Genomic DNA, 12,835 nt, shown 5'->3' on the forward strand with positions numbered 1-12,835 from the left:
ACGTCCATGACACACTGGTATCCCGCTTCTCAGACACCATCATGTTCTATGTTACTTCCATCACTCGCATGGTGAACTCTGCACGTGGTTCAAAGTGCATGTGTTTCCCACAAATTCGTCATTAACTCCCAGAAGATAGGACGAGCACAAGGAGTCCAAGTCACGTCGGATTCTGCCGAGTGGAAAATTTGTACCATCTGGCTGTCGTTCAATGTTCAGGCTACATGTGTTACCAAACCTTTTAGGCATTTTTTGTCCCACACGTCTATTTCAAAGCACGTAACACGCCAGAGGAGCATACGAACTTGAACGATTGGCAACGAAGATATGTCAGGCGGCACACCAGCAATTGCTACGAGAACCCGAATGTTGATAAACTGAATGGTATGCTTGATGTAATCAACTTAGGGGTATGTCATCCGACTCGTCCATATGGCTATGACTAACCTCACTGGTCTATGAGCGGGCTGAAACACCGAAAGCAGTCTTCCACTTTGGCGAGTAGAAGCATATATATCCCTATTCTTCGACTGGTTCCACCCGCCTCCCCACAGATTTGGCGTCTTACCGTATTCTGCTTTGAACTTGAGTGTTCCAGACCACAATGACGAGGCTTTTTGTTGCTTGGATTTTGATGCTTTTGCCTGCATTTGGGCTTGCTCAGGATTTAGGCGTTCCTTTGAGTTGGCGGGTTCGCATTTCTTATACTTGTGCTTCGGTGTTTTGCTGAATGAACTGGCTTGATAATTGAATGTAGAAATTCAGCAATAGCCGTCCTTTGAATGAAAGGATATCTATCGCGCAAAATGGCATCAACACCATTTTGCCACAACTAGACGGTGGTATTGGGGAATTCAACGGTGAGTGAATCGTCTTCGTCATAACATTACCCAAGTTTTTTTGCGAGTTGTCATTTATTTTATTGTTACATATTCAAGGAATTGGGTACTGGCAGAGTGGGAATGTATGGACCGTCATGGCAAATCAAGATCGCTACGCCGGGACGACAGTGAATCGAGCACGAGTCGTGAATAATTTGAATTTGGTCTTCAATATCAGGCAGAACTATGATCGATTTGAGTAAGTACCACTCGGGAATAAAGGTCTGGACGTAATGCTAATTTTTGTTTAGAGTAAGTTCTGTTCGTAGTTGAGGCAACAGGTCTATCTCACTGTGTCGATATCCCACAGTTCAACGATGATGCATTGTAAGGCACCTGTCGTCAACATATCATTCCCATTAAAACCTGACCCGACGAAACAGGTGGTGGGCACAAGCCGCAATTGCAGGCTTCCGTGCATACAGAGACAATAATCTCCTCTCGCATGCAGTCGCAACTTGGAACCATGTGACGAATTAGTACGACACTCTAGTTCCTATTGTCATCTATATACCTGCACAACTGACTTTGAACAACATAGTGTTATTACAGCGGATCAAGCTTCATCAGGCCGTGTTCCCCTCAAGAATTTCCAAATATCTGGGCGGTGCGAAGGCAGTCAGTATCCAAATTTGATCTCTTATCTAAGAAGCTAACAACTTTTATCAGCGACTATGGCGGGTGGTGTTTTCTGGGTGAGAACTAACGTTGGTTCATGGTCTTGCTTCTCACCAGCTCTACAGCGCCCTACAGCAGATACTACTCCTATCAATTCCATAACCACCGGGTGAGGAATCCTGTTCCTTTAGATTGAGAAAGTTTCTCGTGTCTGACATAAGCATAGGTTGTACATTACGTACGTCGTGAAGCTCAAAGAATGATTAAGAGACCTGACAATCATAAAGCACGTCGGCCCTCCTGGCAGAGATTACTGGCGACCGTAAATATACTGATGCGGCCATTTTGAGTGCTCAGTGGATCAGAAATCATAATATCAACAGTAACCGTATTGTTCTGGATACCGTTGATGCGAGGGATTGTTCACGGTCTCCGGCGTCGTGGTTGTTCACTTACAATAGCGGAAAATACATCGAAGGACTAAGCGTCCTCGCAGATGTTACCGGTGATTCGCAGTGGCGATCTCTGTGAGTACCCATATTTGTTGATGTGCGTATAACTACCATGAATGTTTTTAGTATGATCACAACTGTGGCGGCCGCCGTGAAGAATGCGCCTTGGCAAGGTTCTGATGGTATTATTACGGAGGGCGTAAGTACGTCCAGCAACAACGATGGCGTTGGATTCAAAGGTATGGAGTCAATTTCAGGTGAAAATTATGTATTCATATGTTCTACCTACAGCCATTTTCATTCGCGGTTTGGCAGAGGCTTTTGCCCGAAATCCTTCCAATAATGATCTGCGCATCTTATTGCATAGTTATATTGACGTTCAGGTTGGTGATTTCAGCGTCAAATTTCGGACTATTTGTTTGACACTGCACGCTATAGTATAATGCCCTACTCGATTTGGCAGCTAATGGCAACAGCTACTCGTCTAATTGGCGCGGACCACCCCAAGGATTCACCACTTGGGGTCAGTTGGCCGCACTCGATGTGCTCACAAGTGCTATCATTGCCAATTGATTGGAGAACTTTACGAAAAGCTTGTAGTAGTGTTTGTGTGCCTCCTCATATAAATGTAAGCGACTCGCAAGTATCTGTGATGAGCGAACAGATAATGAAACACTAAACGGTCCGAAGACCCTTCGAGATAATCCAAGGAAACTAGTCTCTTTCCCCGAGTCACCGGGAGTTATTGGTGCTGATTATGAGCATTTCATTTCCTTCCTTTCTTTCAGGTTTTGCAGTTAGTGAATGACGAAGCATTTATTTCCTTCCCTACTATTGATATACCCTGTTCTATCGATACACAAGGTTCCCAAACCGTCCAGCTACGAGGGATGTGGAAGACTCCATAAGTTTCGGAGGAATAAGCTAATTCGCGAAGGAATGGAAGCAATACGGAAAAAGAAGTGGCGCACAGGAGGGACGATGTAACACATTCGATCAAAGGAGCATATCCATCGGAGAACAGAAGTTGAGAAAGGTATGGGTGGCTCTCTATAATCTTCCCATTTCTTAATAAAATCCGGCGGAAGACCCTCCCACCTGTCGCATGTATCATACCCTGCATCGGGACCTGACGCATATTCGAGATCCATGACTTTTCCAGGGATGTCTACGACAAGTACCTCGAAAAATTGAAGCGCTTGCATAGCATTAAAGCGCATAGGAATATTCCGGGTGACCATCCTATCGAGAAATGGCGCGAGCATGGGTATTTGTGGCGTCAAGTGCTGAGACATAGATAAAAAATAAAGCCGCCATAAAATATAAGTAGGTTTACCTGATATTCTGTACAAAGTACCCTCCCGAGCGTGCCCACATCGTATGCGAATGGATTGTAGTCAAACTCGCCTTGTGATGTGTCGCGCGGCTGCCAGCCAGTACCATCCCAGGACAACTTGTAAGGAAACCGACACCGGGCCCTGTCCGTATCGGCGGGGAGCATCATTGAGATATCAAAGTCAAAGAGGCAATAGTTGAGTTGATTGGAATATCGAAGCCGTTGTCGAACTGGGCTGTCGCCATAAAGCTTGGCATCGTCGGCGAAATGGCTGACCAGAATGTTGTCAAATTTGATATCCTAAGGAAGACCGATTATTGTATTTTCACAAACATCAACATTTTGGAAATCCTCACGCGATGCAAGATATTATGCTCATGGAGAAACACGAGGGCCTGCTCCTTCTGAGAAGAGAAAACTAGCAGATGGTCATTTTGGACATACTTTGAGCAAGGAATGCATGAGGTGTATGACGTTTCTAGTGGGGCCTCCCGTAGGGAGGTGCACTACGCCGCCCCATCTAGCATTATAGTGAGCACATGGATGGTTGAAGCATGCAAGATTGACTTACCTTGGCATTATTGCGAAGCAGAAGGCTCCGTTCCAGAGAATATCTAGAATGGGAAAAAGGCAGTTTTCTTTCATGACTTCCATCCCTTGTGATTGCAGAAATTTGAGGATGCGGTGTTCTTCAGAATCAGTCACGATCAGCTTAATGGCGACGTGGTGCGATGGACTTTGTGTCTCCTGCGCGAATACTACTTTCCCCTAAATCACAGGTTAGGCGAGCTGCCAGACGTAGTACCGGAATTACTCGCCGATGCGTCAAATGCTCGGAACGGGGTTTTTGTGTCACCCTCCGCCTCGTAGTGCGGGTATGGATAGTGCATCTCGCATGAAAGCGGGCAACTCAAAGTAGGTTCAGAATACCAAGGTTGGTCTCGCGCAAGATCATTGTGTTCATAGAGCGTATAGCCACGTTGACGAAACCATTCCAGAGTCGAAGGCGAGTCCCAGAAAGCAACGCGTTCGTATAAATCTGCATCGTCGTTATTTTGAAGTGGAAATGGAAACGTTATTGGTATCGAAGACTACACGTAAGCTCAGAATACAATAGACAAGATAGAGTGAATAACTTACATCCATGAGCGACGCGACAGCAGCTGACGCGGTACAAATTGTACAATTCAAACTCGAATTGCAGGAAGTACCCGATTCCCACGGACCGGACCCTTGATCGTAATGTTCAAATGATGTTATGCCTTGGCAGTTGATTAGCTTACACTGGGCCGGCGAGTCAATAAAGCGGCTGTATTATTGAACCATTATTGAATCATTATTTATTTGCTCAGCTCAAATAAAGGCAGTCAATTTATCAAGATATTATCAAATCACTATCGTGACATATGTCACGCTTTGTATAGGCAAGTGTGACAGTAAGTCAATATTACCATGATAGCGATCAAATAATACCCACACTTTATTTGGCTCCTGGGAATAATAATAATTAAATAATGATTCAATAATACAGCTGCTTTATTGACTCGCCGGCCCAGTGTTAGCCAATTCTGATGTGCAGGTAGGTTCGGAGCGCTGATTCCTGAGCTACACTATCCGCGAGGCTAACAGGGACAAGTCTGAAGCCACGTAATGAACACTGAGATAGAGGAATTATTTCCTGCTGAAGCCGTGAGTTCCTCCACCTGGCCTACCCACAACCAACCCTAGACCAATATATTCGCCCGCTTGAAAACGGCTGTGGAGGTTCACAAACTCAACAAGGATCAAGTTGTCGATCATGCGCTCAAAGCCGGTGACTTAAACGCTGCCTTTATCGGAACGCATGCACTTCACGACTCCAGAACTTCAGTCGGTAGGATTTGCTCCACGATTCCGGACTAAACTAAACCGTTCATACATAAACGATGGCCCGGTTTGCCAGTAGAACAACTGTACGACGAACTCAAGACCACCGTGACAGCAAGTTTCGTCCATGACGAAATCGAGACAAAACTCTGAAATCGAATTCCTGAGGTTCAGAAATTTCCTCATGTTGCTTTGGCTGCCGCCGAACGTCCTCTGTATGGGAAAGAATTTTCGAGGTGAGTCGAACTGAAGCTAATTTAAATCTTAGTGTCGAAGTAGGCTAGTACATTCCCTTCAACTGTAAAAAAACCATCAACAATGACTCGGATGTTCTCCTGATTCATAACAAAAACTCCTCACAGTATATCGAAATCCTCCAACGTGAAGATCGTCAATTGACATCCGCTGGAATGGATATCTCGCACTCCGAGATAACTCACGGTTACTACAACAGTGAAAAAGAGGTTCACTTCCTTCAAAGGTGGTCCTTTCCCAAAATGTATCTAGTCACCAACCCGAAAACTTCACTTGCTATATGTCGGACGCAGGAAGGCAAGACAGAGGGGTCAAAGCCGTTGCTCGCGTCGGGGAAAATGACGTGGAACACACTCGTGAAGCAAATAGTCCCGCACCAGTTCAGAGTGATCCCTCTTTGCGCCATTCTGGTCAATGGTGGAAAGGCCCTCGAACCAGATTATGAAGGACGCAAGGGCTATGCTACCTTTTTCAGACTAGTAGATGCATTGACGGTGATAATGAGGGTGCAACCGTGAAATCAGTGGTGTCGAGGAAGAGTCGATATAATTGAATGGAGACGGCGTTTACATTTTCGTTGGGCAGGTAATACCCTTCAAGTTGAAAACGTTGATAGCAAGACGGCGGAGATTGTAGGTTTCGATCCTGAGTAGATGAAGTTTCGTCATCTGTTGTTTCATTCCACAGGAAGCAGCCTCAGCTGTTCACGATTATTCCACATTTGTGTCGTCATCGGGTGTCAAATAGGGATCGTCAGCGTGTTTTTTGTATATGAACTTTATTATGCTGAAAAGGTTGTTCCGATCATAGCATCAAGAACAAGAATTTTATGGAGTGGAATAAGAAGCGTGTAGATTACCGATGGTTCCGGTCATCGCACACAATTGAATTTAACCCCTGTGACCTGCAAAATAAATGGAAGATGTGGTAGAGCAGAGACGATCAGCGTTACGTATAGATCCATTCTGTTTGTGCGCCAATCGTTTATCTGTTGAGTAGTACAAAGTAAGCTCATGTTCCGGACTTTCTTCAATAGGAAAATACAGGGAGCAATATAAATGACGATGTTGTGACCATGATATTGGTTGTCATCATCTGAATGACGGACAATCACATGAGGTCAAGGTCCGAAGATCCTTATTGGAAATTCATTGCGGAGGATGGGAACATTAGAGAACAGATGAAAGGACGAACACTCACTGTACATTTACATGGCCAATTCCACAGGCATCTAAAATATTCTGTCTAACTTGGTCAGTACCGAAAGTCGGATTCATCTCGGTACTGGTGATAATGGGAGGAAGACACATTGGAGCAGCTTCTTGGATCTGATTCCGAATACTCGCGATGGCCGTACGCATATCACTGGAAGGAATAGTATCCGCTTTCGTGATCACGGATTGAATAGTCCATGGTTGCCTTCCACGGGACGTATCGAGTAGACCTGACAAATGCGCAAGCATTTGCCTGTCAAACTCATTTAAGCCATGCTTCCCGTTGAATAGGATATACACCCGGCGAAGTCTATTGAAGTCACATGTATCAGTACCACTTGTGACACTCTGTAGCAGGTGGTTACCTACTCTTTACGGGTTTGTAGATATTTATCAAACATCTCACCCCACTCAGGTCTTCCCCGTGCACCGTAACCTGGGGCGTCGACGAGAATGAGCTTCCCAGGAGGAGCGCCAACACGGTAAAAGTTCAATTGGCGTGTATGGCCCTAGATGGTTGCGTAGTCAACATCCCAACTCAGCAGATACGAAAAAAGAAACCAACGGCTCTTTTACTAGTATGAAGAAGCGACTTTCGCCCGAGAACAGCATTGAAAAGGGAGGATTTCCCAACATTCGCGCGCCCTGCAACTCCGTAAATACACATGGGCGCGTGTACCAAATTAAGTTTCATACCTGTCACGATGACCTTTTGACTGTGTAAGTGGTTTGGTGACATAGACCAAGGAAAAGACATACTTCCGGGAGTCCGTGCGATTCGGGGAAATTGGCGGCCGACGCCGCGCCAGCAATAAAATCAGCATGCTTTGCGTCACCGAAAATCTTTTGAATCTGGGTGGAGTATTTCAACGCGGGAGAAACTACTGGCCATAGTCGCTGTAGACGATGGTGGGAGCAGCAGGACAGCATGACCTAATGTCATTCAACAAATCTAGTTGACCGATGGATTATGTAAGACGGTAACCTTCTTGTTGTGACCGCCACAGCGGTTTTCTCATCTGCGGAATGCTTCAGATACTCCCTTGCGTGCGCTGGGAATACTATGGGTCCTCAAACTACTGGGCTCCACCAGGTCACTGGTAAATCGGAATAGTAATGACCAATTCTCAGTGTCGCGATTTTATGATCATATGATTGTCCTCCCTTCATCCGCAGTCAACGATGCCTTCTCATGGCCTTAAAATTATCCAAGAGAATAGCCAAGTTTGAGCTATCGATGGTTTCACTGGTCTGGTATTAAAAATACACCATTTTCGTTCCTAATATAGGATCTTGTTAGCGACTTGAAGTACTCGAGGTAGAACCAGCCCAGCGTCCTGTTCTCACACCCACACCACCATGAAACCTGCCAAGCTCAACTACTGACCGGTATCTAAATCCTCTTGAACACGACAATGACCGTTGATATCTTGATGCACTCTAGGACCTTCTTGGATGTGACATCCCTTGATTGGAATAATGGGTCGGCCTTTTCTGGGGATCATAAGAATCGTTTGCTCAGAATAGTTGAACCTCGAGGTTGCAGGCAGGTTCATGTATCGATTTTTTCTCTTTCCAAATCACACTTACCATCCATCGACCACGTTTTGGTGTTCACATCCCTCTTCGCTTCGTTTATTCTTGATGAACCCGTTGTCTGGATTATCTATCGGTGACTAGTCCTTCCTCATTCTGCAAGTCCTCGTGTGAACGAGGTCTGGGAAGTGTTTGCAGGATTCTTTTCTTCTCCGGGCAAATGAATTGCAAAGTGGAATTTGTTTCCCACTCGATCACTTGGCTTCTCCCAGTAACGCTTGCGTTATCCAAGACTTTCTCACAACTCGCAATTCTGAAGGGGATATATTGCAACGAACAACGGAACGCAGCTTCTCATTAGTGCGATATCGTACTCGACGCCATTGTATCTAGATTTCGAGATCTTCTATCGGCGATAAAACGAAGCAACCATTTACCATACTCATACTAATCCCATCTGAAACCGGAATGATCAACAAATCTTCTTATGGGTTATGAATTATTCTTGCTTCTTGGATGTTGATTCCTGTAAATGCCTGGACCTAGAGGATGTCACGTTCATGTATAGAGAATTGGATCGATATTTGAATCTTGCAAGGCTTCTGTACGCTTCGGGCTCAAGCACATCTCACGGCGCACTCATCGTTTTCATATAAGCAAAAGCCCTGAATCGAGGATCCTTGGTTTTGATTCTGTGGGAGCGGCTTCATCTCCGAATTGTCGGTTCATCTCCGTGTATTTTGTCACTCACAATCTTCCTATCTATCCCCCTGTGCTGCATGCTGATTCCGTACCAGCCGGAGATTATTGGAAGCAAAATCGGGGAGAGTCTCGACTCCTAGAGATGGCGCCGTATACTTCAGGTAGTCTCTGGTCACACTTGACTGCTTGCGGATCCCACCTGAAGTACGAACATTGTTTACCCTTTGACCAAAATAATTTCCTGATAATCTTATCGATTTCCATAGAATTATCATAGATAAACAGGAATAACATATCCTGGACATGGAAATTCTTTCACTGCACTGAGTACAGGGAAATATCATGAGAAGTCACCGTACTATATATTATCACTAGAGCTTCTAATATTCTATCAGACGTCAAAAATACTGGGACTGGTGCTATGCTTCAAGGAATCGAAGGTCTTGGTCGCGGACCGAGACTTGGATGGATCAATATCTCGGACTTCCAGAATGAAGAAACAATCTACTAATTTTCTCTCTGTTCTGGCTGGCCTCTTCGATTCCATGTTAACTCCTTTGTCCTTGTTCCATATACAGAGTTGCGCTTTATCAAGGATATGTGAGGGCTGCCCGGATCAGATACCTCAACGCCATCATTAACTTGAACTCTTGTGAGATAATTCGTTCATATGCTCATTAAAGCAGCCTGAGTCAGTAGACTGTGTCTTCTCCTTGCTTCGTACCTGAGTCAACAACAGCGATCGTTGGACAAGGCGACTCAGCGATCGAGAACTTGAATAAACATATGGCGCATAGAAGTTCAAGGAAATATATTGTTAATAGCGGAGTTAGTATCTTCTATTTACCGTCCAAGGATATACTGAGTTCCAACAAAGAAATCCACAAGTTAATGAGACTCGGATTTGCCAGCAGCGACATTAGCTGAGCGTGTCCGCCACACCGGTCTCATGATAATTATATAATCATTATATAATCAATCAGGACCGTGACCAGTCCCGACTGCAAGTTCCAGTCACGCTCAGGTTTCTCGTTTATCATTCGCGAATGGCTACCCCTCGCCGGTCCAAACGGATTGAAAAAAATCACCGCCACGCGCCCACTTCGGTCGATAAATCTGACGCACTCCAAAAACGGCAAAAAGTTGAACATACAAGGACTGAAAATGTGTTAGAAGCTCGGATAGCTAGACCTGGAAAGCCAGACAAGTATGTCCGAGGCCGACGTGGATATCTGAAGCTTATGACCGAAATTCCGCTTGACACGATGTATGAAATACTCCGACAACTTGACCCACTCGACTTGTTATACCTGTCATGGGCGAGTAAGAGTTTACATGGCATCGTCATGGAGAAATTTTTAATTCGCATCTGGGAAGAAGTAAGCCTTACTCTATTTCGGTGTCACCGAGGCAATGTCGCAGTACGCTGACACTCTTCATTACAATTACATAGGCATATGAACGGCTTTATGAATCTGAAAATCCTCCTCCTCGCTGTCCTCAGGATATCAATTTCGCACAATACACTCGTTTTCTGTATCACAACAAGTGTATGGTGTGCATAATTTGTGAACGTGTGATTACTAGCACAAAATGACTGATCTGATAGATATGTGAGACTCAAAGCGGCATCTATACCTCGTGGATGATGCGCCTGCGTGCATGCAATCACTGCTTGGACTCTGACCGGTACGCTTAACCGTTTCATTTCTCTTTGTGCTTTGCGCGGACAACATTCCCAACAAAATTTTAGATTTTCGCCTCCTTGTTATCCATATCTCAACTTACTCACGATTCGTGGAAGTGAGCCCCTCATTGCCGTTATCCCATTTCCTCATTGCCTGAAATTTTCTAGAGAGTGCTCATTATATCTGGGTCCGCGATCTGGAGAAGGCGAAACAAAGCGCAGGTTCGGATACCTGGAGCCAAGTGAAGAAGGACAGAATGAAGGTGACGACAATGTGGGTACTAATGTTGGTCGGAACTGACGATTATTTTCCGTAGGGAGAATCGGACTTCGATATGTGGAGAAAGCAATGTCACCAGATTCGATTAGCAGATCAGGGTCAAAGAAGGGCTGAAAGGAGGATCGCGTGAGGCTTTCGCTTTCATGGATAGGAAACTAGACTAAAAATAATTTTCGATTTAAAAGCATTCTCAAGAAGCTGGAAGAAATAGGTAGGCTCTTGTAGGACGAGGTATTATCATGGTGACTGAATATCGAGTAGGATGGACCGAGTCAAGTATCAAGGAAATAAACAATGGTCGACTACCCAATAACCTTCCGGGGTTTGGTTCCGTGAAAAAACTCACGAAACGCGGTACGGTCGCCTGGCCTATTTGTAATAGAAACCTCACGTCTGACGGGTTGAATACCTTAGACTGGAGCGACATTCGACCCAAGATTGAGGCGGTCTTGTCTAGAATGAAGGCCAGTCACCTAATTTTGATGAAACGAAGGCGTTTCCGCAATCGCTGGTACCAGTTCAAGAAAAAGTTTCAAGAATGGGATGTAGCTCAGACGCTGGACAAGGCATTTAGACCGCGCGCAGCAGATATACTTATTGCGGAGCCTTTCTTCACTGCCATTTTCGAGACCGACGCTGAAGGAGCTGCGTTTGAAATTGATGATATCGATCGCGTTGCTCAAGAATGGATAGAATGGCGGGACAACCTCATATTCTCTTTGCTTCCACAAGATCTGCAAGACCGCTATCCGGCTGGAAAACCGTCGCTTCGGCCACTTGCGATATTTTGTTTCTCCGGATCATTCAATCTAGGACATTGCACGTTCAACGAAGTTTGTACCTACCGCCAGAATATGTGTTACTACGAACCGCAGTCCCCCGACGAGTCTAATTTTTTGAAATTGCTCGAAGGTGCTTCTGAATATGTTCCATGGAAGTGGTTAAATTTAAACCTCAAGTTTGACACTCAAGGCTTTCAAGTCACCGTTGACATCCTGGAATTTCTCGGAATGGATCCGTATGCCACTACTTCGGCTCAGGTGGAAGAGTGCGTTCAATATTTTATATGCTTGCCGTGTGACATGGAGCGCAACCTTCCGTGTTATCACTCAGTACGTGAGATGGTAAGTTATCTTTCCATTTATCAACTTGGATGACTTTAATATTTGGGTCGTACACAGATAGAGCATGATGTTTGTGTTCATTATAATGAGAGAATAGAACGAACACCTCCGTCCACTCGGTGGATCCGGGAGGAAGATGAAAGCAGTCATTCGGGCTCCGTTATGTGCTCCCGCTGTCAACGCTGGGGGCACCATTCCAATCAGTGCCGCGCCAAGACCGCGCGCTGTTCTCTCTGTGGTGGGCCGCATTCTGAGGCCAACCACCCCGCTTCGGTCGATGCCACTGGGATTGATCAACTACACTGCGTCAACTGTACCGCAGCCAAGCGCCCTGCGGACAAGCGTGCACATTCCTCTACGGATGCCTCCGCGTGCCCGTTCTGGAAACATCAATATGACCGCGCCTGGCTCAAGCGCCAGTTTCAAGCGTGCAATTAACTAGTTTTGTGTTTGAAATGACTCGTTCTATTCCTACTTCGCACACTGTACTCTTAGCCCCCCGTCTACATTACTATACTTTATTAATAGCGGAATGTGTACGAGCACCGTGAATATAAACAATTGACTTAAAAAAAAAAAGAAGAAGATGAAGATGAAGATGAAAGCAGTTGAATCTGTGACGCTTCTTCGAATTTTTTGGTATATCTTGTGATCAGGGTGATATAATTGTTCAATCATATCTGGACTGCATTTCGCTCCATCCTTGGTAGTTTCGTTCTGATTCTATCTGAGTAAGTCGTGGACTCCCAGAGTTTGAACTTTGAAATGCAAGAGGTCCGTCCGAAAATCTATCCACACACTTGAATGACCGACCGAGGCTTATTCCTTCCATATAAAGTCAAATAGTTCAAGCGCCAGTCTATACTATACAGCACGTTACCCAC

General features: G+C 45.2%; 4 protein-coding genes across 4 annotated transcripts; 2 read left to right on the plus strand and 2 right to left on the minus strand.

The window, feature by feature from the left end:
* Positions 1-604: 604 nt before the first annotated feature.
* AGABI2DRAFT_206494 (hypothetical protein) lies at positions 605-2,524 on the plus strand (the record flags this gene model as incomplete). Its single annotated transcript, XM_006462169.1, has 13 exons — positions 605-691; positions 758-860; positions 939-1,080; positions 1,192-1,208; positions 1,265-1,331; positions 1,375-1,499; positions 1,551-1,576; positions 1,625-1,668; positions 1,726-1,737; positions 1,787-2,026; positions 2,078-2,190; positions 2,243-2,334; positions 2,390-2,524. 13 exons carry the CDS (start codon positions 605-607, stop codon positions 2,522-2,524), a joined length of 1,203 nt encoding a protein of 400 aa, XP_006462232.1.
* A 308-nt stretch (positions 2,525-2,832) lies between these two features.
* AGABI2DRAFT_119092 (hypothetical protein) lies at positions 2,833-4,433 on the minus strand (the record flags this gene model as incomplete). The annotated part of the gene is made up of 7 exons (XM_006462170.1): positions 2,833-3,237; positions 3,288-3,587; positions 3,644-3,682; positions 3,732-3,807; positions 3,859-4,045; positions 4,102-4,378; positions 4,428-4,433. The coding sequence occupies 7 exons, from the start codon at positions 4,431-4,433 to the stop codon at positions 2,833-2,835; spliced, it is 1,290 nt and encodes a 429-aa protein (XP_006462233.1).
* A 2,171-nt stretch (positions 4,434-6,604) lies between these two features.
* AGABI2DRAFT_151779 (hypothetical protein) lies at positions 6,605-7,514 on the minus strand (the record flags this gene model as incomplete). Its single annotated transcript, XM_006462171.1, is given in 5 exon segments — positions 6,605-6,932; positions 6,992-7,131; positions 7,188-7,273; positions 7,378-7,474; positions 7,494-7,514. The coding sequence occupies 5 exon segments, from the start codon at positions 7,512-7,514 to the stop codon at positions 6,605-6,607; spliced, it is 672 nt and encodes a 223-aa protein (XP_006462234.1).
* A 2,392-nt stretch (positions 7,515-9,906) lies between these two features.
* AGABI2DRAFT_143884 (hypothetical protein) lies at positions 9,907-12,389 on the plus strand (the record flags this gene model as incomplete). Its single annotated transcript, XM_006462172.1, has 8 exons — positions 9,907-10,239; positions 10,314-10,415; positions 10,470-10,549; positions 10,614-10,663; positions 10,716-10,821; positions 11,013-11,038; positions 11,089-11,951; positions 12,009-12,389. 8 exons carry the CDS (start codon positions 9,907-9,909, stop codon positions 12,387-12,389), a joined length of 1,941 nt encoding a protein of 646 aa, XP_006462235.1.
* Positions 12,390-12,835: the final 446 nt, after the last annotated feature.

The sequence above is a fragment of the Agaricus bisporus genome (genome assembly GCF_000300575.1).
Source record: "Agaricus bisporus var. bisporus H97 unplaced genomic scaffold AGABI2scaffold_6, whole genome shotgun sequence".
NCBI lineage: Eukaryota > Fungi > Basidiomycota > Agaricomycetes > Agaricales > Agaricaceae > Agaricus > Agaricus bisporus.